Genomic DNA, 26,115 nt, shown 5'->3' on the forward strand with positions numbered 1-26,115 from the left:
CAATCAGACTAGTTCCCTGGATCAACGCTCTATCAAGGAATCTAGTGTATATACCCTGTAACATTATACTTTTCCAGAAAGGTATCCAGTCCCCTCTTAAATTTAAGTAATGAATCACTCATTACAACATCATACGGCAGAGAGTTCCATAGTCTCACTGCTCTTACAGTAAAGAATCCGCGTCTGTTATTATGCTTAAACCTTTTTTCCTCCAAACGTAGAGGATGCCCCCTTGTCCCTGTTTCAGGTCTATGATTTAAAAGATCATCAGAAAGGTCTTTGTACTGTCCCCTCATATATTTATACATTAAAATAAGATCACCCCTTAGTCTTCGTTTTTCCAAACTAAATAGCCCCAAGTGTAATAACCTATCTTGGTATTGCAGACCCCCCAGTCCTCTAATAACCTTGGTCGCTCTTCTCTGCCCCCGCTCTAGTTCAGCTATGTCTTTCTTATACACCGGAGACCAGAACTGTGCAAAGTATTCTAAGTGTGGTCGAACTAGTGACTTGTATAGAGGTAAAATTATGTTCTCCTCATGAGCATCTATGCCTCTTTTAATGCATCCCATTATTTTATTTGCCTTTGTAGCAGCTGCCTGACACTGGCCACTGAATATGAGTTTGTCATCCACCCATACACCCAGGTCTTTTTCATTGACGGTTTTGCCCAGAGTTTTAGAATTAAGCACATAATTATACATCTTATTACTTCTACCCAAGTGCATGACCTTACATTTATCCCCATTAAAGCTCATTTGCCATTTATCAGCCCAAGCTTCTAGTTTCTAGTAAATTCCAATAATCTGAACCTTTGGAAACAGGAGGAATAGGTCATCAGTGTCAGGGGTCCGACTCCCAATATACCCGCCGATCAGTGAGCGTGGCATAGCGCCATATATTACAGAGTGGCTTGGTCTGGTATTGCAGCTCACTGCAATCATTCTCAGTCTCATTCACGCAGAACAGTCCCTTTAATCAGCTGATTAGAACCGGATCATATATTAACGGTCTACACCAAGGATAGACTATCAATATCAGAGTAACATATAATGGGGTTGTTTCATTACACACCTCCCTTTGTTCCAATGAATTGTTATTTAGTTTTCTATAATTAAAAGATTTGTAACTTCTTCAAACAAAAAACACAACTGATTAACACTACATCCATTTAACGTTAAATCAAACATATTTCTGGGCAAAGCTGCAGCCAGTCAGATGTGGTGATGACCTCTCCGAAGGAAATGTAATATTACATGGCGGCCTGAGCTCTATCTCTGGTTAGAGGATCCTGACTCCGAAGCTTCGGAGCTCGGGACCTCCCTCTATGCCCGTATCCATATACCTCAACAAAACATATGAAAACCTCAAAGGTGTCATCCTATTAGGTTGACCGTTTTTTTATATTATTACCATAATAGTGAGTGCTCTAGATACATCATGGGACTTTTTCCCCCCACAAAGTGCATTATCTAAGTGTCCAAAAAAGGGGTTAATGGGGTAAGAAAAGAACGGATGTTTGACTGAGCAGGTATTTTCATCATTTACGAGCCAGGGAGAAAGAAGAATAAAACTTGAAAGGAAGCTTCAGTTTACTGACATGAAAGACACACTGGGTTAAACATACAAGCAAACACCTTCACATCCCAGCACTGGCAAACTGGTCTGACCAAGGAGATCGAGTCCAAAGTCATGGACAAAAAGGAAATCTAGAACTAAGGGGCAGTGCTGCCAAAACATCAGCTTAATTCTACATCAAAATGCCGACAGGAGAGCGTCAACTTGTACTAACCCACTAACCACTGGGTCCAAGAGTAAAGACAATGGCTTCTAAACAAAAGGAGGGACCAACTATGACTCCATTATCACTATCATGCAAGACCTCCTATCTATGAAGCCCCTTGGTGACCGGTCAAGATTTAGCATTGCGCTATGTGTGATTCATTTATCATTAATTGTAATGTTCATCTCAATTGTTTCATTTTTACTTTTTCAGTTTTTTTTTTTTATAATTTGGGGCAAAGGACAGCTTTACTTCATTCGTTATAACATGTAATAATTATCCATTAAAAATAAAGCAATATTTATTTTATAAAATTACATAGTAATCCTCTAAAGACATAACTAAATGAGATGCCTTCTAGATCAACAAAGGACATTTATAGAATTCTGCAAATACGGTTGTTTTATCTATACCGGCCTCACACTGTCATCTAAAGACTACGAGCAAGGGACAATGGTGCCACGACCTTGATATATTTTTTAAAAGCATATTCCATGTTAAAGGAGAAGATACACACTCCTAACATCCTTAACTAAATTGTCTACTTGAAGCAAAACTGAAGTTTTAAGCCACATCCATACTGTAGTTTGCCCAACTTCATGCCCACGGATACTATTAGTTGGGTCACAAGCCTAGTGGTCAGTTCAGGACGAAGTACAGATGAATATGGCTACTAACAATCATGTAAACTGTGCCTCTAATAACAGAACTACTACAATTGTACCACATGGTTCCACCATAGTTTTGCACTGATGTCTTCTCCTGTTACAGGAGCATACATATGTAGACAATCAGCAGGTCTCGAATTCACCTACTTCTTCTAATGCCAATCTACACTCAAAGACCCAAAAAGTTCATCGGGCACAAGTGACCATGACTGTCTGGCTGAGTTCTGGACATTTGTTAGTACTGGGTTGGGGAGAGGTTCACAATCTTTGTCGCTGACAATGAACTCTCAGGACCTTCTGATAAATTAGGGACTTGATCGGCATTGTTCATCTTCATAGGACCCTTCCTATTTGCAGATGTGGAAAATCCTATCAATCAAGCTGAGCCAGATGGAAAGAAGCCAGGAAGGAACCAGAAGACACCTATTTTGAGCTCACTACTTATCCTCCGAAATGTTACAGAATAAGGCCTAATTCACACGTCTGCGTTGCACATATAGTGGCAAGTAAAGGTTTGTTCACCCCTGGTGTTATTGTGAACAGTTAACCAAGATGAAGATTAAATGATCGCTAAAAGGAATAAAATTAAGGATGACACATTTTGTTCATATTTTAGGAACAAAAAATAATATATACCGTACATTTTTTTTTCCATTTTAAAAATTACAAACAAGAAAATGGGACAATGTTAAAGTTTAGGCACCCTGGAGATTTGAGTACTCTGATAACTTTGACCAAGGTTTCAGACCTTAATTAGCCTATTAGGGTTATGACTTTTTCACTGTCATGTTAGGAAAGGCCAGATTATGCAAATTTCCTAGCTTTATAAAAACCCAGCTTTTGCTAACCTTGTGTCAAAAATCAGCAGGCATGTGTTCTTCTAAGCAGCTGCCTAGAACTCTGAAAATGAAAATGGTAGAAGCCAAGAAAGCAGCAAAAGGCTATAAGAAAATAGCAAAGAGCTTTTAAGTTGCCCTTTCCAGAGTTCGAGATGTAATTAAGAAATGGCAATTAACAGGAACAGTGGAGGTCAAGATAAGATCTGGAAGACCAAGCAACAATTCAGTGAGAGCTGCTCATAGGATTGCTAGAGAGACAAATCAGAACCCCACACTTGACTGCAAAAGACCTTCAGAAAAATTTAGCAGATTCTGGAGATGTGGTACATTGTTTTACTGTTTTAAGACCCCTGCACAATTATGACATTCATGAAAGGGTCATCAGAAGAACACCTCTCCTGCATCCTCAAAATAAAATTCAATGTCAGAAGTATGCAAAAGAACATCTAAACAAGTCTGATGCATTTTGGAAACAAGTCCTGTGGACCAATGTAATTAAAACAGAACTCTTTGGCCACAATGATCAAAGGTATGTGTGGAGAAAAAAGGGCACAAAATTTCAGGGAAAGCACATCTTGCCAACCATTAAGCATGACAGTGGATCTATCATGTTTTTGGGTTGTGTTACAGCTAATGGCACATAGAACATTTCACAGAAAGAATTCAATGAAATTTCAACAAATTCTGGATGCAAACATAACACCATCTGTAAAAAAAGTTGAAAAGAGGATGGATTAATAATTATCCTAAACACGCAACAAAATCTACAATGAACTACCTCAAAAAGTGCAGGCTGAAAGTTTTACAATGGCCTTCACAGTCCCCTGATCTGAACATCATTGAAAATATGTCGCTTGACCTCAAAATAACAGTGCATGCAAGACGACCCAGGAATCTCACAGAACTGGAAGAATTTTTCCAAGGAAGAATGGATGAAAATCCCTCAAACAAGAATTGAAAGACTCTTGATTCCCTACAAAAAGCGCTTACAAGCTGTGATACTTTCAAAAGGGGATGCTACTAGTTACTAACCATGCAGGGTGCCCAAACTTTTGCATCAGCCCATTTTCCCTTTTGTAATTTTTAAAATGTAAAAGATGAGAATAGAGATATATATTTTTGCCTACAATACAAAGGAAATGTGTCATCTTTAACTTTAGGCCTTTTAAGAGATCATTTCATCTTCAACTTGCCTACCTGTTCACAATAACAGTAATTTTGACCAGGGGTGCCCGAACTTTTACTTGCCAATCTACGTGTTGTATCCGTTTTTCAAGGATACAACAAGTACCTATTTGGCGTGGGTTGCCAGCTTCCATATTATGGCCCTAATATCAACTAATACCTTACATATATTTATATGTTTTTTTTTTGCACGTATATTTTTTGCAGGGTGCAGCTGGGCCCAAATTGTTCTGTACACTGTGGCCTCTGTTCACACAGGATGCATTTTAGCACTGGGCAGCCCGCCATAGGGCGTTATAAATAGGCTGCAGCCAGATGCTTTGTATTCCTTGTGTGAACACGCCACATACAGAGTATTTTATCTTAGTGCATTGGTGTACCACACGGCCAAACCCTTATTGAAGGCTGGCTGTTTCATTAGGTATTGCACCTGTGCATTTGCTATTTTGTTTGGGTCCGCTGCACCCTGCTTGTGCATTTGTATTGAGGCCTATTTAGACAGGTAAGCATCTTTGCCTGTTTTTTGGTGTTTTTTCTTGAATGTGTCCTTTTTTGGTGTTTTTCAATAGCACAATCACAGTCCCTATGCGGTGGAAGGGAACTGGATTTGGGCTCATCGAATACATCCTGGAAATCTGACAAAAACTCAGGAATTTCAGAAGAGGGGGAAGAGGAAATTGACATCAAAGGAACGTGACCATGAACCCCCTGACAACCCCAACTAGTCACAGACATAGATCTCCAATCTAACACCGGATTATGTACCTGTAACCATGGAAAACCCAGCACAATATCATCATGCAAATTATGCAACACCAGAAAACGACAATCTTCCTGATGGGCTGGCGCCGTGCGCATGGTCAGCTGCGTCCAAAACTGAGGTTTATTTTTAGCCAACGGTGTAGCATCAATGCCCCTTAAAGGAATAGGGTTCTGCAAAGGCTGCAAGGGGAAACCACGACATCTGGCAAATTCTAAGTCCATTAAGTTCAGAGCGGCGCCTGAATCCACAAATGCCATGACGGAAAATTATGATAATGAGCAGATCAAGGTCACAGATAACAGAAATTTAGGTTGTACAGTACTGATGGTAACAGAACTAGCGATTCTCTTTGTACGCTTAGGGCAATCAGAAATAACATGCGCAGAATCACCGCAGTAAAAACACAACCTATTCTGGCGCCTGAATCTTTGACGTTCAGCTCTAGACAAAATCCTATCACACTGCATAGGCTCAGGGCTCCGCTCAGAGGACAACGCCACAGTGTGCACAACTCTGCGCTCGCGCAAGCGCCGATCAATCTGAATGGCCAGAGACATAGAATCACTCAGACCAGCAGGCGTGGGGAACCCCACCATAACATCTTTAACGGATTCAGAAAGACCCTTTCTGAAAATTGCCGCCAAGGCAACCTCATTCCATTTAGTCAGTACAGACCATTTTCTAAATTTCTGGCAATACGATTCTGCCGCTTCTTGACCCTGACACAGGGCCAACAAGATCTTCTCAGCTTGATCCACAGAATTAGGCTCATCATACAATAACCCCAATGCTTGAAAGAAAGAATCAACATTAAGCAAAGCAGGATTGCAAGTTTCCAGGGAAAATGCCCAATCCTGTGGGTCACCACGCAGCAGGGATATGGTGATTTTAACGTGCTGAATGGGATCACCAGAGGACCGGGGTCTCAATGCAAAAAACAGTTTACAGTTATTTTTGAAACTCAAAAATTTGGATGTGTCACCAGAGAATAAATCAGGAGTGGGAATCTTAGGTTTTAAGGCAGGAGTCTGAACAATATAATCTGAAATACCCGTCACCCTAGCAGCAAGCTGATCCACACGAGAAACTAACTCCTGAACATTCATGTTATTACTAGGTTCCGCAGCCACCCAGAGATTAAGAGGGAGGAAAAGACAAAACAGGCTAAGGAAAAAAAAAATGGCTCAAAACCTTTCCTCCCTTCTTCTGAGATGCAATTAACTCATTGTTGGCCAGTTGTACTGTTATGATCTGGTGGCTTTGGAGCAGCATGTGACGTACTCTGGAGAAGGTGGTACCTGTACTGACTGCAAACCCTGAACTTAGCAGCGCAACTAGAAATAGCCGTGGGATGTACCTAACACTCCCTAGACACCTTCGACACAGCCTAAGGACTAACTTCCCCTAAAGATAGAATCGGGAAAACTATCTTGCCTCAGAGAAAATCCCCAAAGGATAGACAGCCCCCCACAAATATTGACTGTGAGAGGAGAGGGAAATGACAAACGCAGACTGAAATCAGGATTAGCAAAGGAGGCCTTACTAGCTAAAAAGAAAGAATAGAACAGAGAACTATGCGGTCAGTATTAAAACACTAGAAAATATCCACCACAGAAAATACAAAACTCCACATCTGACTAAAGACATGGAGGGTATATCTGCATCTCCAGAGATACCGCTCGGCTGCAAAAAATCCTTACATAGACAAGCTGGACAAGACAAAATATGAAAATGCACTGAACTATAAGGCCCACATCATGTAGACAGCAAAAACAAAGCCAGGACTTATCTTTGTTGAAAAGCACAGCAAACAGGAGAGACCAGAAAGAGATGTGAATCCTCCAAAAACAATGGACAACATGGCACTGACTAAAGGATCAAGCAGGACTAAATAGCTGAGTCCAAATTGCAAAAAGTGAACACACCTGATAAATGCTGCGATCCAAGACAGCAGCACTACCACTCATAACCACCGGAGGGAGCCCAAGAGCAGAATTCACAACACTGTATGTACTTTACCTCATTAAATTTCACTGCATCTACGTTTTGTGTGTGCCAAGTCTATCTGTCAAACTAGCTCGGTTTGGGCACCTACTTGAGCACCACTAATAAGTAGTGCCTACATTATCTCTTCCCATTGGTGGGATATGCACCTACTATAGATTTATGGCATATTCTAGGGATGTGCCACAAATACAGTATATGAGATGGGAATGTCTCTTTTAATGGACTCACTATTTCAGAGGATTAAAAATTGTACCAAGTATAGAAGCTCGCACCTATTCCACAGTGGGTGTCCAACTGCTGGTACTCTCAGCGATCCTGAGATCATGCACACCTCAGTTTCATACATTCTCTACGGGACTGCTGGAGATAACCAAGCACAGTCCCACTGAGAATACATGGTTTGGGTGCTCAACTCCTGTTCCATCCAGACAGTGCTCTTCAGAGCCCCATTCTCGGGATTGAAGTGACTCCCAGCAGTCGGAACCCCTATGGATGGGGGATGACTTCTAAATGTGGCACTAACGCCTTAAAGTGTTCAGCTTAGCCATTATTTTTTAGACCGAGACTAACACTCGTCACTGTGTAGACATCTGTAAAGTAAGCAACATCACAAGATAAATACAATACCAGGCAAGGACATAGTCTGCCACATATACAAGTGGTCAACGTTCAACCCTCAGTCATTGACATTTCAAACACAACTCTTCTGCTTACATGACAACAATCAAGTAAGACAATGAGGTGTTAAACTGGAGGTGAAAGCCAATAAATACTATGTTTCACATACTTTCCTAAATTATTCAACAATCCTTGCTTTTATATGGTGAGAAGAGATGAGAAACCATTTACACACTACTCAATTATGGGCCATTCAGCTTCTGACCAAGAGGCAAGATGAAAGTCGCCCTAACAATAGGTCTTGCACTAAGTACACTTTAGGTTTTCTGGTTCCTCAAGCTCCACTGTCAACACTGCCAAAGTGTAGCCATTTCAGGCAAAGACAAGCTGTTTGCAAGTTTTCCTTAGGAAGGATTAACCTGATCCCACCACAAATACAAACAGAAGAATACATCCAAAACATCCCACGCCTCAAGGACTACTTGTAACATCAGCTCTATTGGTTTCCACTCAGGCATTTTCATGCCAACAGCCCTTTCTATTAGCTGGGCACCAGGCTCACAATTCATCTTACACAAGAAGTCAAGCAGTCGGACACACAAGCGTCTCGGCAATCGTTCATTCTCTGGGATCCCTTTGAAATTCTCTGTTGTAGTAGGAAAGCCGAGTATAGTGTTTGTCTGTGGACTAGAGCTCAAAGCTTCGGATTTCCTTATATTTCTAGGGAAATTTACCCAAAATAATTCTGTCCCAAAGAATTAATAAATGTAGTCGGCATTTTCCTGTAGGAAATAATAATATAACGGTACTTTTGTGTGGGATTTATGTTTCTATGTATGTAAACCTATTATATATATGTATATAAATTATACAGTAAATATAAAAAGTATGCATGCCCTTGTATAAACGGCAGATTTTTGTCATGTAAAAAAATTATACCAAGAAGAATCATTTCAGAACTTTCTCCATGTTTATGTCATCCATAATCTGTACAATTCAACTGAATAATCTGAACTAAAGAACTAAAATAATGTGGTTGCATGAATACTTTGTTGCAGTACCCTTTGAATTTATGGCAACATTCAGTCTTTTTTGGTAGGAGTCTATCATCATGGCACATCCGTAATTGGCGATCTTTGTCAACTCTTCCTTGTAGTAGCTCCAAATCTGTCATACTACGAGGGCATCTACTGTGTACAGCGCCCTCTTCTGGTCACTCCACAGATTTTCAATTGGATTTACGTCTGGGCTTTGACTGGGCCATTTCAAAACTGTTATCTTATTCTGGAGAAGTCATTGTTTTTCTCGATTTGGAGGAATGCTTAGGGTCTTTGTACTGAAAGATAAAATTCCTCTTCATCTTCAGCTTTTTAGCAAAGACCTGAAGGTTTTTTTTTGCAAAATCAACTGATATTTGGAGCTGTTCCTAATTCCCTCCAGCTTGACTAAAGCCCCTGTTTCAGAAACCAAAAATCAGCTCCAAAGCATAATGCTACTTTTACCGTAGTTTACTGTGGTATGGTATTATGTTGGTGGTGTGCAATGTTGGCTTTGTGCCAAACATACCTTTTCAAATTAAGCCAAAGTGTTCACCCTTGGTCTCATCAGACCATAAGAAGTTTTTTCATATGCTTTTGGTAGACTTCAAACCTATGAAGAATACGAGAACTTGCTGTTACATGCAGTACACAACCAGTAGTTGCCAGAAATTCCTGCAGCTCCTTTAATGTTGTTATAAGCCTTTTTTTTTTGGCAGCTTTCCAGACCAATTTTCTTCTTGTTTTTTTTTTTTTTTTTTTTTCTATCAATTTTTGAGGACAACCAGTTCTCTAACACTGTTGTGCCAAATTGAATCCACTTCTTGATGACTTTAACCCCTTAAGCCCCGAGGGTGGTTTGCACGTTAATGACCGGGCCAATTTTTACAATTCTGACCACTGTCCCTTTATGAGGTTATAACTCTGGAACGCTTCAACGGATCTTGGCGATTCTGACATTGTTTTCTCGTGACGTATTGTACTTCATGTTAGTGGTAAAATTTATTCGATATAACTTGCGTTTATTTGTGAAAAAAACGGAAATTTGGCGAAAATGTTGAAAATTTCGCAATTTTCCAACTTTGAATTTTTATACCGTTAAATCACAGAGATATGTCATGCAAAATACTTAATAAGTCCGGGTGGATCCCCCGGGGAGCACGGCAGGCACTTACATACAGCGGGGACGCTGTGGAACATCGAGGAGCAGGAGACAGGTGCCGGGTCTGGAGCGGCGGGCGGGCCCTGGGAGACGGCGGCCATTACCACAGCGCACTCTCCAGCAGCAAGGAGAGAGGCGCTATATAGCAAGACTGCGGTGCATTCAGGAGGTGAGCTACCGGCCTGAAACACTAAAAGGGGCAGAGCGGTGTGCGCCCTGGAAAATTGGGCCCTGCACTCCCCTTATCAAAACCCCTGCTTGCACCATTACTTTGGAGGGATCGTTCCCCCCTCCCTGCTGTTCTTCCTGGGGAACTGTGGCTGCTCTGGGACACAGTGCCTGGGCAAACTCCTAAGTTGATACATTTGCAGATATCTGAGACTCTTTGCTTGGTTTGCTGCCTCTCGGGGGTGCATCCCGGTGTTTGGCCCTGTCCGGTCTGCTAGTGGAGAATAGACTGCCATAATAATAAATTTGGTCATTTGGTGGGGATCTTCTGCCAATCACCATGCATCATCCTAAAGGAGCGGGGGCTGCTGACAAGTTGAGGAAATATGCCAGAGAAGATGCCCCAGATAATACACGCTCTCTCAGAAATAATCCCACGCAGAGTCAACGCAAAAATCGTCTTTCTGACAGCAATGAGGAGGGAGAACAAGACGAACTGACTCTTAAACAAGCATCTGAGCAGTTGATGCAGGCTATATCTCTCACCAGGTCCTCTCTCACTGAGAAAATAGAAGACGTGCATACTGAAGTGGGCCGTCTGCGACAAGATATACAAACTATGAGAGGGCGTATTTCAGAGGTTGAAACAAGGGTGTCTCAGATAGAGGACACCATTGCCCCAATGGAGGCTAAGTTATCAAAGGCCACTGGCTCTGTGAATGCCTGGAAGCAAAAGGCAGATGACCTGGAAAACAGGCTGCGCCGTAATAATATCCGAATTATTGGCCTACCAGAACGCTCGGAGGGTCAGCAACCTGAGCAATTTCTAGAGGACTGGCTTAAAACCTCCCTGGGAGACGGATTCTCCTCAACATTTTCTGTGGAAAGGGCCCATAGGGTCCCAACGAGACCTCTTCCTCCTGGAACTCCGCCCCGACCCTTTCTGGCACGTCTCCTTAACTGCAGAGACAGGGATGCAATTCTTCGCTTGGCAAGGCAGAAGGCCCCTATTAAATTCAATAACGCCACTATATCAATCTTCCCGGACTTCTCTATGGAACTTCAAAAGCAGCAAGTTCGATTTATGGAAGTCAAAAAGCAGCTCAGGGATAAAAACATCATTTACTCCATGCTTTATCCAGCTCGACTCCGTATTGTTCATGAAGGCTCCTCCCTGTTCTTCACTGACCCGGCGGAGGCGGTCGAATGGTTACGGTCATACAAGGGGCCTAGTACCCCGGACTCTTGAGTAGCTCTTTCTATCTGATGGCAACACAATCTAGAGCTCTCTATGTGGGTGCTGAGTTTGTCAACTATACCGGACGCTGATTCCAGTGAGGGTATCCCCTATTCTACTCAACTATAGGAGTGTAGGATTACACTCCTCCACTGTTCAAATGTTGTTTGGTTTGGTATTTTACACCAGTTTCAATTGTTTGTTATGTTTATTAGTCGCCAGTGATAACCTTATGCTCTGTATGATGTTCCTGATTCCCGCCCAGGCTGTGGTGTATGTTATGCCTTTTCCCGAACGTAGATATGGGATCTGAGATTGTATGTATGACGTGGAACATACGGGGTATTAAGACTCCTCGAAAGAAAATTAAGGTATTTTCACAAATTAAAAGGTATCATCCACATATTGTAGCACTTGTGGAGACGCATTTGACCAGAGACACAGCTAAATGTACGCAAAAGCCGTGGGTGCAGTGGTCCCTTCACGCATTTCACACCAGTTACTCCAGAGGGGTCTCCCTGTTGGTACATAGGAATGTCAGGTGGGAGGCTAGAGAGTCACGACGCGATCCCGAGGGTCGCTTTGTTTTTGTTCATGCCTTTATTAATATGAAGGAATATGTGATATTATGTGTTTATAACCCACCCCCGGCCGGCATATCGGTTCTCCGCATGGCACTGGGTTTCTCCCTAAATTATCCTAATGCTAGTGTTATCTGTATGGGAGACTTTAATTTAGTCATGGATAATCTTAAAGACAGACTGAGACTAGACGGCGAGATGTCAAGGGGGCCCCTTTCTCAATCTCCCTCTCAATTGGCATCATTTATGAACGGTAGCGGATGGTTAGACCTATGGAGAATACGTCACCCTGAGATAAAGGAATATACTTGTCATTCTTCAACTAGACAGTCTCTATCCCGTATAGATTACATATTTGGATCTAGCGACCTAGCGCTGTGGGTGAATAGTGTCGAACATGGTAACAGGGGGATATCAGATCACAGCCCAATTGTTCTCAAACTTAAATACGGTCAGTCAAATAATAATATACCTTGGAAATTGAATCCCTTCTGGCTGAAACTAATAGATGCTAGTGATAGAACGGTTGATCAGTTAAACTGCTTTGTCTCTACTCACCCAGACCCCTCGAATCTCAATCTGTTCTGGGACACTCTAAAGGCATATTTGAGGGGATGTCTGTCCTCTACAATCTCCTATATAAAGAGGGTGACGGCGGGGGAAGATGACGAGATTGAGCGACGGCTGAAGGACTCGGAAGCCGCCTATGTGGCCAATCAAACTAACGGCAACAGGGTGGAGTGGCTCACTTCCCAAAGATTATACACCCAAAATATAGACACTAAATCAAAACGTAAATTATTTTTTACCCGTCAGTCTTATTTTGAAATGGGGAATCAGGCCAGTAAACTCCTAGCTTTTTTGGTACGTCAGCATAACACCTCCAACACGGTACTACAGATTCGGACACTCGATGGTTCGTTGGTATCCTCCACCGAGGAAATTCTTCAAAGTTTTTGTAATTACTATAAGTCACTGTACAAATCGGGTAGTGGTCTTGGGGTCCCTGAATGTATAGACTATCTATCAGACATGGCATTCCCCTTACTGAGCCCAACCCAGCAGGCTTTTATGGAAGCCGAGTTTACTCTGGAGGAGGTGGAACAGGCTATAATGGATATGGCCACCGGGAAGGCCCCTGGACCTGACGGGTTTCCCGTTGAGTTCTATAAAAAATATCGGGACCACCTGGCACCACTCTTATTGAAGGTGCTTCAGAATATATGGGAGGGAGAAATTATGCCTGAAACATTTTATGATGCAAATATCATTGTACTTAAGAAGGAGGGAAAGGACCCCTTGGAATGTGGATCATATCGCCCCATATCATTGGTGAACGTAGATTATAAAATCTTCACTAAAATATTGGCCACTAGACTAAATACAATCATATTAGATCTTATACACCCAGATCAAACAGGCTTTATGCCTGGGAAAAGTACCTCTATTAATATTCGGCGGGTCCAATCAGTGATTCAATATAGCTCCCTAGAATTGGATAATAACTGGGCTCTGGCATCCCTAGACACAGCTAAAGCGTTTGACTCCCTTGAATGGCCTTTTCTTTCTGCATGTCTGCAGAAATACGGTTTTGGAGATAAATTTATTAGAGGGATAGATACACTATATAGGAATCCTAGGGCACGGGTAATTGTGAATAATTCTATCTCTGATTCTTTTACTTTACATAGGGGAACCCGTCAGGGATGTCCTCTGTCCCCGGCCCTCTTTGCCCTCGCGATAGAAGCATTGGCAATACGCATAAGGTCTTCCACGGATATCAAGGGAATAAGTATTGCGGATCGTGTAGATACCATCGGTCTATATGCTGATGATATGATCATATTTATGGATAAAACAGAAGAAACACTACCGCGAGTAATAACGACTATAGATAATTTTAGCAAATTCTCTGGTCTCTATATCAATTGGGATAAGTCTGCTCTGATGCCTCTGTCTCATGAGCCGATGCCCCGTCTCGAAAATCTCTCGTCACTACCTGTAGTCTCCAATTTCAAATATCTAGGAATACATATGTCTCAATATAGTCAGCTGGACCTACGACTTAATATTTATCCACTATTGGACCTGGCCAAATCTAAATTCATAGCTTGGAGCAAACTCCCTCTCTCCGTTGCAGGTCGCATTAATTTAGTTAAGATGATATTGCTCCCCAAATTTAATTATTGTCTCCAACATAGTGCTGTGCCAATACCCAAATCTTTCTTTGCAAACTTAAACTCCCTGACCACGTCCTTTATATGGGGGAAGACTAGACCCAAACTCAAGCTATCTACTCTACAGAGACCGACAAGGGGGGGAGGGGCAGCCTTACCAGACTTTTATCTATATTATCTTGCTGGGCAGGCTAGGGCGATAAGCAAATGGATGCCTAGCAACTCCCTACCTAATTCAGAAAGCCATATAATCCATTCTGCCCGTATTGACTGTCCACTGGGTTTTTTGGAAATGGAGAAAGTCAGTGCTCCCCGTTTGCTGCCATTGCTTCGACAAGCGAGATTAATATGGAGACAAATTAAAAAAGTTATTAAATATACAGATATAATAGCCGAAATGCCACTGTGGTATAATAGTTATTTTCCAGAATTACTAAATCACCCGTCTACTGAGTTCTGGATCTCATGTGGTGTTCTCTCGGTAGGTAATTTGTATAACCAAGATGTTTTTGTGTCCTTTGAACAATTGCGGGATACCTGCAATATCCCAAGATCTCAATTCTTCCGTTATTTACAGCTGAGGTCAGCTTTCCAGTCACATATGCGAAATGCAGGTGCAGGTCGAGCAATTTCATCTTTACCCCTTATAGGCATTCTCAAATCACAGGGTCCTCAGGGGCTCATTTCCTCTTTATACACATACCTATTATCCGTGGGAGATGGGCTCACTATTAACACCTTAAAAAAGAAATGGGAGGGACTCCTTCCCGATACACTGGGAGAGGAGTGGGAAGATATTTTGGAATCTCCAACTAAAGTTTCTCCCTCAGTTAACAATAGGATGACCCAGCTATATATTACATATCAGACTTATCTGACTCCGACACGACTTTTTAAAATGGGCCGCCTTCAGACGTCAGACTGCTTACGGTGTCACGCACATGATGCGGATTTTACCCACATGATATGGCGGTGCCCGGTAATCCTTCATTATTGGAAAGAAGTCACGACATTGTTAACGTCTTTATTGTTAATCCCTGTCCCACTTGAACCATTGACTTGCCTATTTGGGGTGTGGGATACAGAGACCTGGGATCACCATACTGGGATCTTCCTTCGAGAAACGCTCTTCTTAGCACGAAAGGTACTGGCATTAAGGTGGATGGGTAGCTCCTCCCCGTCTCTCAGAGCTTGGATTGACCTGGTGAACTCGGTTATCCCATATGAAAGAACACTGTACCATAATAGAGGATGCCCAGGTAAATTCGAAAAAATTTGGGGTAGATGGAACTCATCTCATCATACTCTGTAGTCTGCGTGGATTAGATATATGCACGGGGAGGAGGGCATGGGGTTTGGGGACATCGTTGCAGAGCAAACTTGAATCTGTTTTCTTTTGGCGACTTATTACTAAAGGTTAAAGTTGTTTAAGTTGTATAGTAGGTATTTTGTAGGTACTAGTGATTCAACATGCACAGTCTATTGCCTCTGAACTTTGGATGCAATGATGTTTGTAATCATTTGTATCTGATGGTATGTTTAATAATGATAAATGTAATATGTGCAATGTTTGTCTATTCTGAAATTAATAAACGAATTTAAAAAAAAAAAATACTTAATAAGTAACATTTCCCACATGTCTACTTTACATCAGCACAATTTTGGAACCAAAATTTATTTTTGTTAGGGAGTTATAAGGGTTAAAAGTTGACCAGCAATTTCTCATTTTTGCAACACCATTTTTTTTTAGGGACCACATCTCATTTGAAGTCATTTTGAGGGGTCTATATGATAGAAAATACCCAAGTGTGACACCATTCTAAAAACTACACCCCTCAAGGTGCTCAAAACCACATTCAAGAAGTTTATTAACCCTTCAGGTGTTTTACAGGAATTTTTGGAATGTTTAAATAAAAATAAACATTTAACTTTTTTTCACACAAAATTGATTTCAGCTCCAATTTGTTTTATTTTACCAAGGGTAACATGAGAAAATGGATCCCAAAAGTTGTTGTACAATTTGTCCTGAGTACGTTGATACCCCATATGTGGGGATAGACCACTGTTTGGGCGCATGGCAGAGCTCGGAAGGAAAGGAGCGCCATTTGACTTTTCAATGCAAAATTGACTGGAATTGAGATGGGATGCCATGTTGCGTTTGGAGAGCCCCTGATGTGCCTAAACATTGAAACCCCCCACAAGTGACACCATTTTGGAAAGTAGACCCCTTAAGGAACTTATCTAGATGTGTGGTGAGCACTTTGACCCACCAAGTGCTTCATAGAAGTTTATAATGCAGAGCCGTAAAAATAAAAAATCATATTTTTTCACAAAAATGATCTTTTTGCCCCCAATTTTTTATTTTACCAAGGGTAAGAGAAGAAATTAGACCACAAAAGTTGTTGTGCAATTTGTCCTGAGTACGCTGATACCCCATATGTGGGGATAAACCACTGTTTGGGCGCATGGCAGAGCTCGGAAGGAAAGGAGCGCCATTTGACTTTTCAATGCAAAATTGACTGGAATTGAGATGGGACGCCATGTTGCGTTTGGAGAGCCCCTGATGTGCCTAAACATTGAAACCCCCCACAAGTGACACCATTTTGGAAAGTAGACCCCTTAAGGAACTTATCTAGATGTGTGGTGAGCACTTTGACCCACCAAGTGCTTCATGGAAGTTAATAATGCAGAGCCGTAAAAATAAAAAATCATATTTTTTCACAAAAATGATATTTTGCCCCCAATTTTTTATTTTCCCAAGGGTAAGAGAAGAAATTAGACCACAAAAGTTGTTGTGCAATTTGTCCTGAGTACGCTGATACCCCATATGTGGGTGTAAACCATTGTTTGGGCGCATGGCAGAGCTCGGAAGGGAAGGAGTGCCATTTGACTTTTCAATGCAAAATTGACTGGAATTGAGATGGGACGCCATGTTGCGTTTGGAGAGCCCCTGATGTGCCTAAACATGGAAACCACCCAAAAGTGACACCATTTTGGAAAGTAGACCCCCTATGGAACTTATCTAGATGTGTTTTGAGAGCTTTGAGCCCCCAAGTGTTTCACTACAGTTTATAACGCAAAGCCGTGAAAATAAAAATTCTTTTTTTTTTCACAAAAATGATTTTTTAGTCCCCAGTTTTGTATTTTCGCAAGGGTAACAGGATAAATTGGACCCCAAAAGTTGTTGTCCAATTTGTCCTGAGTACGCTGATACCCCATATGTGGGGGGGGGGGGGGAGAAGCACTGTTTGGGCGCATGGCAGAGCTCGGAAGGGAAGGAGCGCCATTTGGAATACAGACTTAGATGGATTGGTCTGCAGGCGTCACGTTGCATTTGCAGAGCCCCTGATGTACCCAAACAGTAGAAACCCCCCACAAGTGACCCCATATTGGAAACTAGACCCCCAAGGAACTTATCTAGATGTGTTGTGAGAACTTTGAACCCCCAAGTTTTTCACTACAGTTTATAACGCAGAGCCGTGAAAATAAAAGTTCTTTTTTTTTTTCACAAAAATGATTTTTTAGTCCCTAGTTTTGTATTTTCAAAAGGGTAACAGGATAAATTGGACCCCAAAAGTTGTTGTCCAATTTGTCCTGAGTACGCTGATACCCCATATGTGGGGGGGAAGCAAAGTTTGGGCGCATGGCAGAGCTCGGAAGGGAAGGAGCACCATTTGGAATACAGACTTAGATGGATTGGTCTGCAGGCGTCACGTTGCATTTGCAGAGCCCCTGATGTACCCAAGCAGTAGAAACCCCCCACAAGTGACCCCATATTGGAAACTAGACCCCCAAGGAACTTATCTAGATGTGTTGTGAGAACTTTGAACCCCCAAGTTTTTCACTACAGTTTATAACGCAGAGCCGTGAAAATAAAAATTATTTTTTTTTTCACAAAAATGATTTTTTAGTCCCCAGTTTTGTATTTTCACAAGGGTAACAGGATAAATTGGACCCCAAAAGTTGTTGTCCCATTTGTCCTGAGTACGCTGATACCCCATATGTGGGGGTGAAGCACTGTTTGGGCGCATGGCAGAGCTTGGAAGGGAAGGAGCGCCATTTGGAATACAGACTTAGATGAATTGGTCTGCAGGCGTCACGTTGCATTTGCAGAGCCCCTGATGTACCCAAACAGTAGAAACCCCCCACAAGTGACCCCATATTGGAAACTAGACCCCCCAAGGAACTTATCTAGATGTGTTGTGAGAACTTTGAACCCCCAAGTGTTTCACTGCAGTTTACAACGCAGAGCCGCAAAAATAAAAAAAATCTTATTTTTCCCACAAAAATGATTTTTAGCCCTCCACATTTTTATTTTCCCAAGGATAACAAGAGAACTTGGACCCAAAAAGTTGTTGTCAAATTTGTCCTGAGTACGCTGATACCCCATATGTTGGGGTAAACCCCTGTTTGGGCGCACCGGAGAGCTCGGAAGGGAAGGAGCACTGTTTTACTTTTTCAACGCAGAATTGGCTGGAATTGAGATCGGACGCCATGTCGCGTTTGGAGAGCCCCTGATGTGCCTGAACAGTGGAAACTCCCCAATTCTACCTGAAACCCTAACCCTAACACACCCCTAACCCTAATCCCAACGGTAACCCTAATCACACCCCTAACCCTGACACACCCCTAATTCTAATCCCAACCCAATCCCAACCGTAAATATAATCCAAACCCTAACCCTAACTTTAGCCCCAACCCTAACCCTAACTTTAGCCCCAACCCTAACCCTAACTTTAGCTCCAACACTAACCCCAACCCTAGCCCCAACCCTAACCCTAGCCCTAACCCTAGCCCTAACCCTAGCCCCAACCCTAACCCCAACCCTAGCGCCAACCCTAGCCCCAACCCTAGCCCCAACCCTAGCCCCAACCCCAATCCTAGCCCCAACCCTAGCCCTAACCCTAGCCCCAACCCTAGCCCCAACCCTAGCCCTAACCCTAGCCCTGATGGGAAAATGGAAATAAATACATTTTTTTAATGTTATTATTTTTCCCTAACTAAGGGGGTGATGAAGGGGGGTTTGATTTACTTTTATAGCGTTTTTTATATCGGATTTTTATGATTGGCAGCCGTCACACACTAAAATACGCTTTTTTTATAGCAAAAAAGTTTTTGCGTCTCCACATTTTGAGACCTATAATTTTTCCATATTTTGGTCCACAGAGTCATGTGAGGTCTTGTTTTTTGCGGGACGAGTTGACGTTTTTATTGGTAACATTTTTGGACACGTGACATTTTTTGATCACTTTTTATTCCGATTTTTGTGAGGCAGAATGACCAAAAACCAGCTATTCATGAATTTCTTTTGGGGGAGGCGTTTATACCGTTCTGCGTTTGGTAAAGTGGATGAAGCAGTTTTATTCGTCGGGTCAGTACGATTACAGCGATACCTCATTTATATCATTTTTTTAATGTTTTGGCGCTTTTATACGATAAAAGCTATTTTATAGAAAAAATAATTATTTTGGCATCGCTTTATTCTCAGGACTATAACTTTTTTATTTTTTTGCTTATTATGCTTTGTGGCGGCTCGTTTTTTGCGGGACAAGATGACGTTTTCAGCGGTATCATGGTTATTTATATCCGTCTTTTTGATCGCGTGTTATTCCACTTTTTGTTTGGCGGTACGATAATAAAGCGTTGTTTTTTGGCTCTTTTTTTTTCTTACGGTGTTCACTGAAGGGGTTAACTAGTGGGACAGTTTTATAGGTCGGGTCGTTACGGACGCGGCGATACTAAATATGTGTACATTTATTGTTTTTTTTTTTTTTTTTTTAGATAAAGAAATGTATTTATGGGAATAATTTTTATTTTTTTATTTATTTATTTAGTAATTTTTTTTTTTTTTTACACATGTGGAAATTTTTTTTCTTCACTTTTTTACTTTGTCCCAGGGGGGGGACATCACAGATCGCCGATCTTACAGTTTGCACAGCACTCTGTAAGATCGGCGATCTCATTCATCGCTGCAGCGTTACCAAGTGCCTGCAGGCGACCCGGAAGTGCTCCCTGCAGGACCCGGATGCAGCCCCGCGGCCATTTTGGATCCGGGGACTGCAGGGAGAAGACGCTCGGTACACGGTGAGTACATCACCGTGTACCGCTCGTCTCAGGGAAGCACGCAGGGAGCCCCCTCCCTGTGCGATGCTTCCCTGTACCGCCGGCACATCGCGATCATGTTTGATCGCGGTGTGCCGGGAGTTAATGTGCCGGGGGCGGTCCGTGACCGCTCCTGGCACATAGTGCCGGATGTCAGCTGCGATAGTCAGCTGACACCCGGCCGCGATCGGCCGTGCTCCCCCCGTGAGCGCGGCCGATCACATATGACGTACTATCCTGTCACTGGGAATTAAGTCCCAGGGCACCTCGACGGGATAGTACGTCATATGGGATTAAGGGGTTAAGTGTTCCATGGTATATGTAATGCCATGGTCTTTTTATGGGCGAAAGCAAAGATGGAAAAAGTTCTGAAATTATTCTTCTCTGTATAATTTTTTTACATATCAAAAACCTTTTAACATTAGCATTTCAACAGGAGGGTCTAAACTTTTTATATCCACTGTATATGGTGTGCTACCCCATGGCTATAGAAAGGGCCACATGGAGGGACATTTACTCCTGAGTGAGTGAACAGTGCACCCGCCAACATTGTGAAAGTATCTGCCCAAAAAGGCCAAGTACACTGGTGCCTGGGTGTGAGGGATTGATACGTGATAACAAAAACAGTAGGCCATATGAGTGCCAAGACTGACAGACACGTTAGGCTGAAGAAAGGTAATTTAGAGGGGGAAGTTCTGAGGTACGCTGGGCTGCATTGAGAGTGACACATGGACAGTGCTAGTGCAAATCCTAATGTTTTTAGAAATATCAAGTGTTTATACCAAATGATTGCCTCTTGTAAGACTGCTTAAACCACCAAGCTTGTGGCCTTTTGTAAAACTCTTTAACCATCAAGCTTGTTTCATGTTTATGACTAAAGCGGATACAGAATTGTCCCCAATGTATGCCTGTATTCCTTTCACCATCCCTGATGGCAAAAACAACTGTATCATCAAGAGCCACTTTAACCTGTATATCTAAAGAGATAAATAAGTTATGCCACTTTGGTGGAGTAACTTACGATGGATTTGAAGTGACCATATGGGCGTAGCTGGCCGGGATTGGCATGTAAACACCAAAACTCCTAATATTTTTGTGAAACTGTCGAGTTACGACATATTATGATTTCTGGTATAAATACCCCCCCTGTGTTATAATAAGAATTGCATTTACTGTAATTGTAATTTCCAAAGTTTAAAAAAAACAAACTAATAAAGAAGCAATGGTCGTGTCAGTACACACAAATTATAGAACTTTTCTTAACAATTTAGAAATGTTGCTGTCACAATTAGAATTTTTTAATTTTTTTTTTTCATTTACTTATGAATGGACCCGATCATTGTACAAAATTACCTTTTCTTCTGGAATCCTGAAGCGCACATTCTCCAAGTAGCTTGATGTGTTTTCGACATTTGTGTATCGTAAGAGAATGCGGGCAAAATCTTCTTCACTGATTGTACTCATGCCTTTAGAATAGGAAAGGAACTCAATTTCAAGTACCTCAGTCTGGAGGTTATCCATAAACCTATAACAGATATAAAAAAGGGAAAACGGGTGCATTTCATTTTCTACATGCTTTGAAAAAGCTTGAAAGAATCGAAGGGATGAATGGGTTGCACAATCGCAATTTTCATCCATATTTTAGCCATTGCAGGGCAAGTGAAAAATCAGACCTGCCAATGAAACAATCTCCATGCTACAAAAGTACTGTATGTCTGATCTAAACATCAATATAAAGGGCCGATTCATGACTGTGTTTTTGTGAGAATTCCGGCATAAAACGCCTTCAAATGTCACAAAATTGACAACTTGAAGATAAACATTGTATGACTTTTTGCTTTATTACACCCATCCATGACAGATTTGTTAAAATAAAAGGAACTGGGGCCAGATGGGTCATGGCGAAGGTTCAACGGGGCGTGGTGAAACCCACAGGGCAAAAGTTACACCATTGTTGTGGCATAAATTATGCCAGAAATGTCCTCCAGTCCCTGAAAGAGCAACATTTCTGGGAAAGTACGGCACTTATAAGATGCACCTAATTCATTAGGAGGCATGTACCTCTTCATAAATTCGAAGCATCATTGTTGGTATCTGCTTCCATGTTTGTTGTATGTATGACCTGTGTGCCATATTTTGTGCATTAATAAGTTCACTTGTCCAGAGTTAGGTGTTGTGTTCCATTTTAGTTCTGTCAAGGACTCCTGCATCATTTATTTTTGTTGTGTTCCATTGTTTTGTGTATTTATTTTCTTTTCCATGGTTTTATGTTGGTGTAGTGTGGTCCATGTTTTTTTTTACATGTTTTGTTTTTTATCTTTGCTCTGTGTCCCATGACGAAATGTTATACAATAATGATGTATTGCTCTTATGTTCTGTGGTACATGCTTGTGGGATCTGCAGCTTGCTGTTTGTAGGTTATGTGTCTTATCTTTCGTCATAATCATATTTAGAAACTGTATTATGATTACAGGTGACTGAATGGTGGGGTTATTATTTAGGAAGAATACAGCTTATGTTACATCAACATATAATTTAACTAACTGCATATAATAATCAATATCAAAGTGACTTACCGATAAAAGTCTTCAAAGTTAAGTTCAATTTTTCCTTTCTTCCCAAAAAAGTGCACAAGCAGCGTAGTATGTATCATGGAACTGGTAAGCTCATCAGCACCCTTCATAGGGAAGATACATTACATTGTGTAAATGGCCAGATCGAGAGGCACCATGCAATGTAAAATATATCGATTATACTCTGGCATGTAAAAGTTTGGGCTCCCCTGGTCAAAATTATTGTTATTGCGAACAGTTAAGCAATTTGAAGATGAAATGATCTCTAAAAGGGCTAAAGTTAAAGATGACACATTTCCTTTGCATCTTAGGCAAAAAAAAATATATTTTCATCTTTAACATTTTAAAAATTACAAAAAGGAAAATGCGCCAATGCAGAAGTTTGGGCACCCTGCATGATAAGTACCCAGTAGCAACCCCTTTTGCAAGTATCACAGCTTGTAAATGCTTTTTGTAGCCAGCCAAGAGTCTTTCAGTTCTTATTTGAAGGATTTTCAGCCATTCTTCTTTGGAATATTCTTCCAGTTCTGTGAGATTCCTGGGTCATCTTGCATACACTGCTATTTTGAAGTCTAGCCATAGATTTTCAATGATGTTCAGATCAGGGGACTGTGAGGGCCATTGTAAAACTTTCAGCTTGCGCCTGAAAGCTGAGGTAATCTATTGTGGATTTTGTCATGTGATTAGGATCATTATCCATTTGTAGAATCCATCCTCTTTTCAACTTCTGCTTTCTTCTTGATGGTGTTATGTCTGCATCCAGAATTTGTTTAAAATTCCATTTAATCCATTCGTCCCTCTACCTGTGAAATGTTCCCTCTGCCAGTAGCTGCAACACAACTTCAAAGCATGAGTGATCCACTCCCATGCAAAATGGATGGTGAGATGTTCTTTCCTTGAAATTCTGTGCCCTTTTTTCTCCACACAGGACTTGATTCCAGAATTCATCAGGCTTGTTTAGATGTTGATTTGCATGCTTTTGACACTGAATTTTATGGTGAGGACGCAGGAGAGTTTATCTTCTGAGGACTCTTCTATGAAGGCCATAGGTGTGCAGGTGTCTCTTAATAGTTGAACAGTGTACCACAACTCCAGAGTATGCAAATTTTTTTAAAGGTCTTTTGCAGTCAAGCAGGGGTTCTGATTTGCTTCTCTAGCAATCTTACGAACAGCTCTCACTGAAATTTTGCTTGGCCTTCCAGACATCATCTTGACCTTCACTGTTCCTCTTAACTGACATTTTTTAATTACATTTCCAACTGAGGACAGGGCAAATTGAAAATACTTTGCTATTTTCTTATAGCCTTGTCCTGCTTTGTGGGGCTCCACCATTTTTATTTTCAGAGTGCTAGGCAACTGATTAGAATAACCCATGGCTGCTGTTTTTTGGCACATGGAGGAGGCTGGGTTTTTACAAAGCTAGGAAATTTACATCACCTGGCCTTTCCGAACGATGATAGTGAAGAAGCCATAACTCTCCCAGGCTAATTAAGGTCTGAAAGCTTGGTCAAAGTGATCTAAGCACACAAATCTCCAAGGTTACCCAAACCTTTACATTGGCATATTTTCCTTTTTGTAATTTTTAAAATGTAAAAAATGACAATATATATGTTTTTGACTAAAATACAAAGGATATGTGTCACCTTTTAAATTTAGCCTTTTTAGAGATAATTTCATCTTCAACTTGTTTAACTGTTCACAATAGCAGTAATTTTGAACAGGAGTGCCCAAACTTTTATATGCTACTGCAATAATGTAAAGCATCTAATAAAATAAATGCAAATAGGTGACCTGCAAATATAAGCTTATATATTATTAGAACGTGCCTTTATAAGGTGTTTATGGGGTATTCTCAAGTGTGTAAGTTATCGCCATTCATGTACAGTGGCTTGTGAAATTATTCATATCATTGGCATTTTTTGTGCTTTGCTACCTCACAATCAGGAATTTCACTGTTTTTTTTAGGGTTTGCATCAGTTCATGTCAAGAATATGTCTACAACTGAACATCTGGTTTTCTTTTTTTGTGAAGCAAACAACAAACAGGACAAAATAACTGAAAACTTCAGGAAGCATAACTGTTCACCCTCCTAAAGTCAGTACTTTGCAGAGCCCAATTACAGCTGCAAGTCAATGGGATTTTTGCCTAAAACTGCTCCAGATCCTAGAAGTTAGATGGTTTCCTCTGGTGAAAAGCAATCTTCAAGTCTGACCATAGATTCCCCAACTGAATTAAGGTCTTGTCTTTGACTAGGCCCCGCCAAAACATTTCCACATTTCCCCTTAAACCACTCGAGTGTTGCCTTAGCAGTATGCTTTGAGTCACTGTCTTTTTGGAAGGGTAACCTCTGTCCCAGTCTCAAATCACTGACAGACTGAACAGGTTTTGCCCAAGAATATCCCTGTATTTTAACACCATCAATCTTCCCCTCGACTGTAACTATTTTCCCTGTCTCTGCTGCTGAAAAACATCTCCACAGCATGATGCTGCCATCACCATGTTTCACTGTGAGGATGGTGTTCTTGGGGTGATGAGCCATGATAGGTGGCTAAAAGGTTAAATTTTGGTCTCATCTGACTACAACACCTTTCTCTACATGTCTGTGGGCAAACTAAAAATGCGGGTTACAATTTTTGTGTGTAAGAAAAGGCTTTTTCTACCCATTCTTCCATAAAGGTCACCTCTATGGAGTGTATGGCTTATGATAGTCATATGTACATATTCTCCAATCTCTGCTTGGGAACTCTGCAGCTCCTTTAGAGTCAGTGGCGTATCTAGGGATGGGGGGGGGGTCAGCCGGGGCATGTGCCCCGGTTGCAGCTGGCAGGGGGGCGCAGTCGGGCCGCCTAATGCGGGGGTCCGCATTGTCTCCCCAGCAGCTGCATTCTGCCACCCCCCGGACTGGGAGTCGGCTGTTCTCTGTGCTATCAAGCTGATAGCCAGCACAGAGAAGCTGCAGCACGCCGTCTCCTAGTATTCAATTGCATTGCATTGCATTGCGGTTTTGAGCCTTTGCCCCGCACTCTCGCACGGGACGCTCTGTTTCCCGCAGACAGCAGAAGCTGCCGACATGCCCCCTTGTGTTAGGCGACGCCCCTTCCCCATGCAGTGCAGTACAGCTCAGAGACAGAGGGCATTTGAGGTACGTAACTGTAGTTAGTAACAGCTTACCTGCCGAACGGGTGCCAGTGTAAGCAGCAGTGGAGCTAATGCCT

The 26,115-nt window shown here is 41.7% G+C and overlaps 1 protein-coding gene across 6 annotated transcripts in view; it reads right to left on the reverse strand.

Annotated features, from left to right (window-relative positions):
* Positions 1-26,115, reverse strand: part of MICU3 (mitochondrial calcium uptake family member 3) — a 270,957-nt gene that overhangs the window by 15,004 nt on the left and 229,838 nt on the right. For all 6 annotated transcript variants that reach the window (XM_069744421.1, XM_069744422.1, XM_069744418.1 and 3 more), the window contains 2 exons: positions 22,904-23,004; positions 21,681-21,852 (listed from right to left, as the gene is read on the reverse strand). In XM_069744421.1, the coding sequence (XP_069600522.1) occupies positions 21,681-21,852; positions 22,904-23,004 (273 nt within the window). The remainder of the gene's footprint in view (positions 1-21,680; positions 21,853-22,903; positions 23,005-26,115) is intronic.

Source organism: Ranitomeya imitator, chromosome 1, assembly GCF_032444005.1.
Source record: "Ranitomeya imitator isolate aRanImi1 chromosome 1, aRanImi1.pri, whole genome shotgun sequence".
In the NCBI taxonomy this organism is placed as follows: Eukaryota; Metazoa; Chordata; class Amphibia; order Anura; family Dendrobatidae; genus Ranitomeya; species Ranitomeya imitator.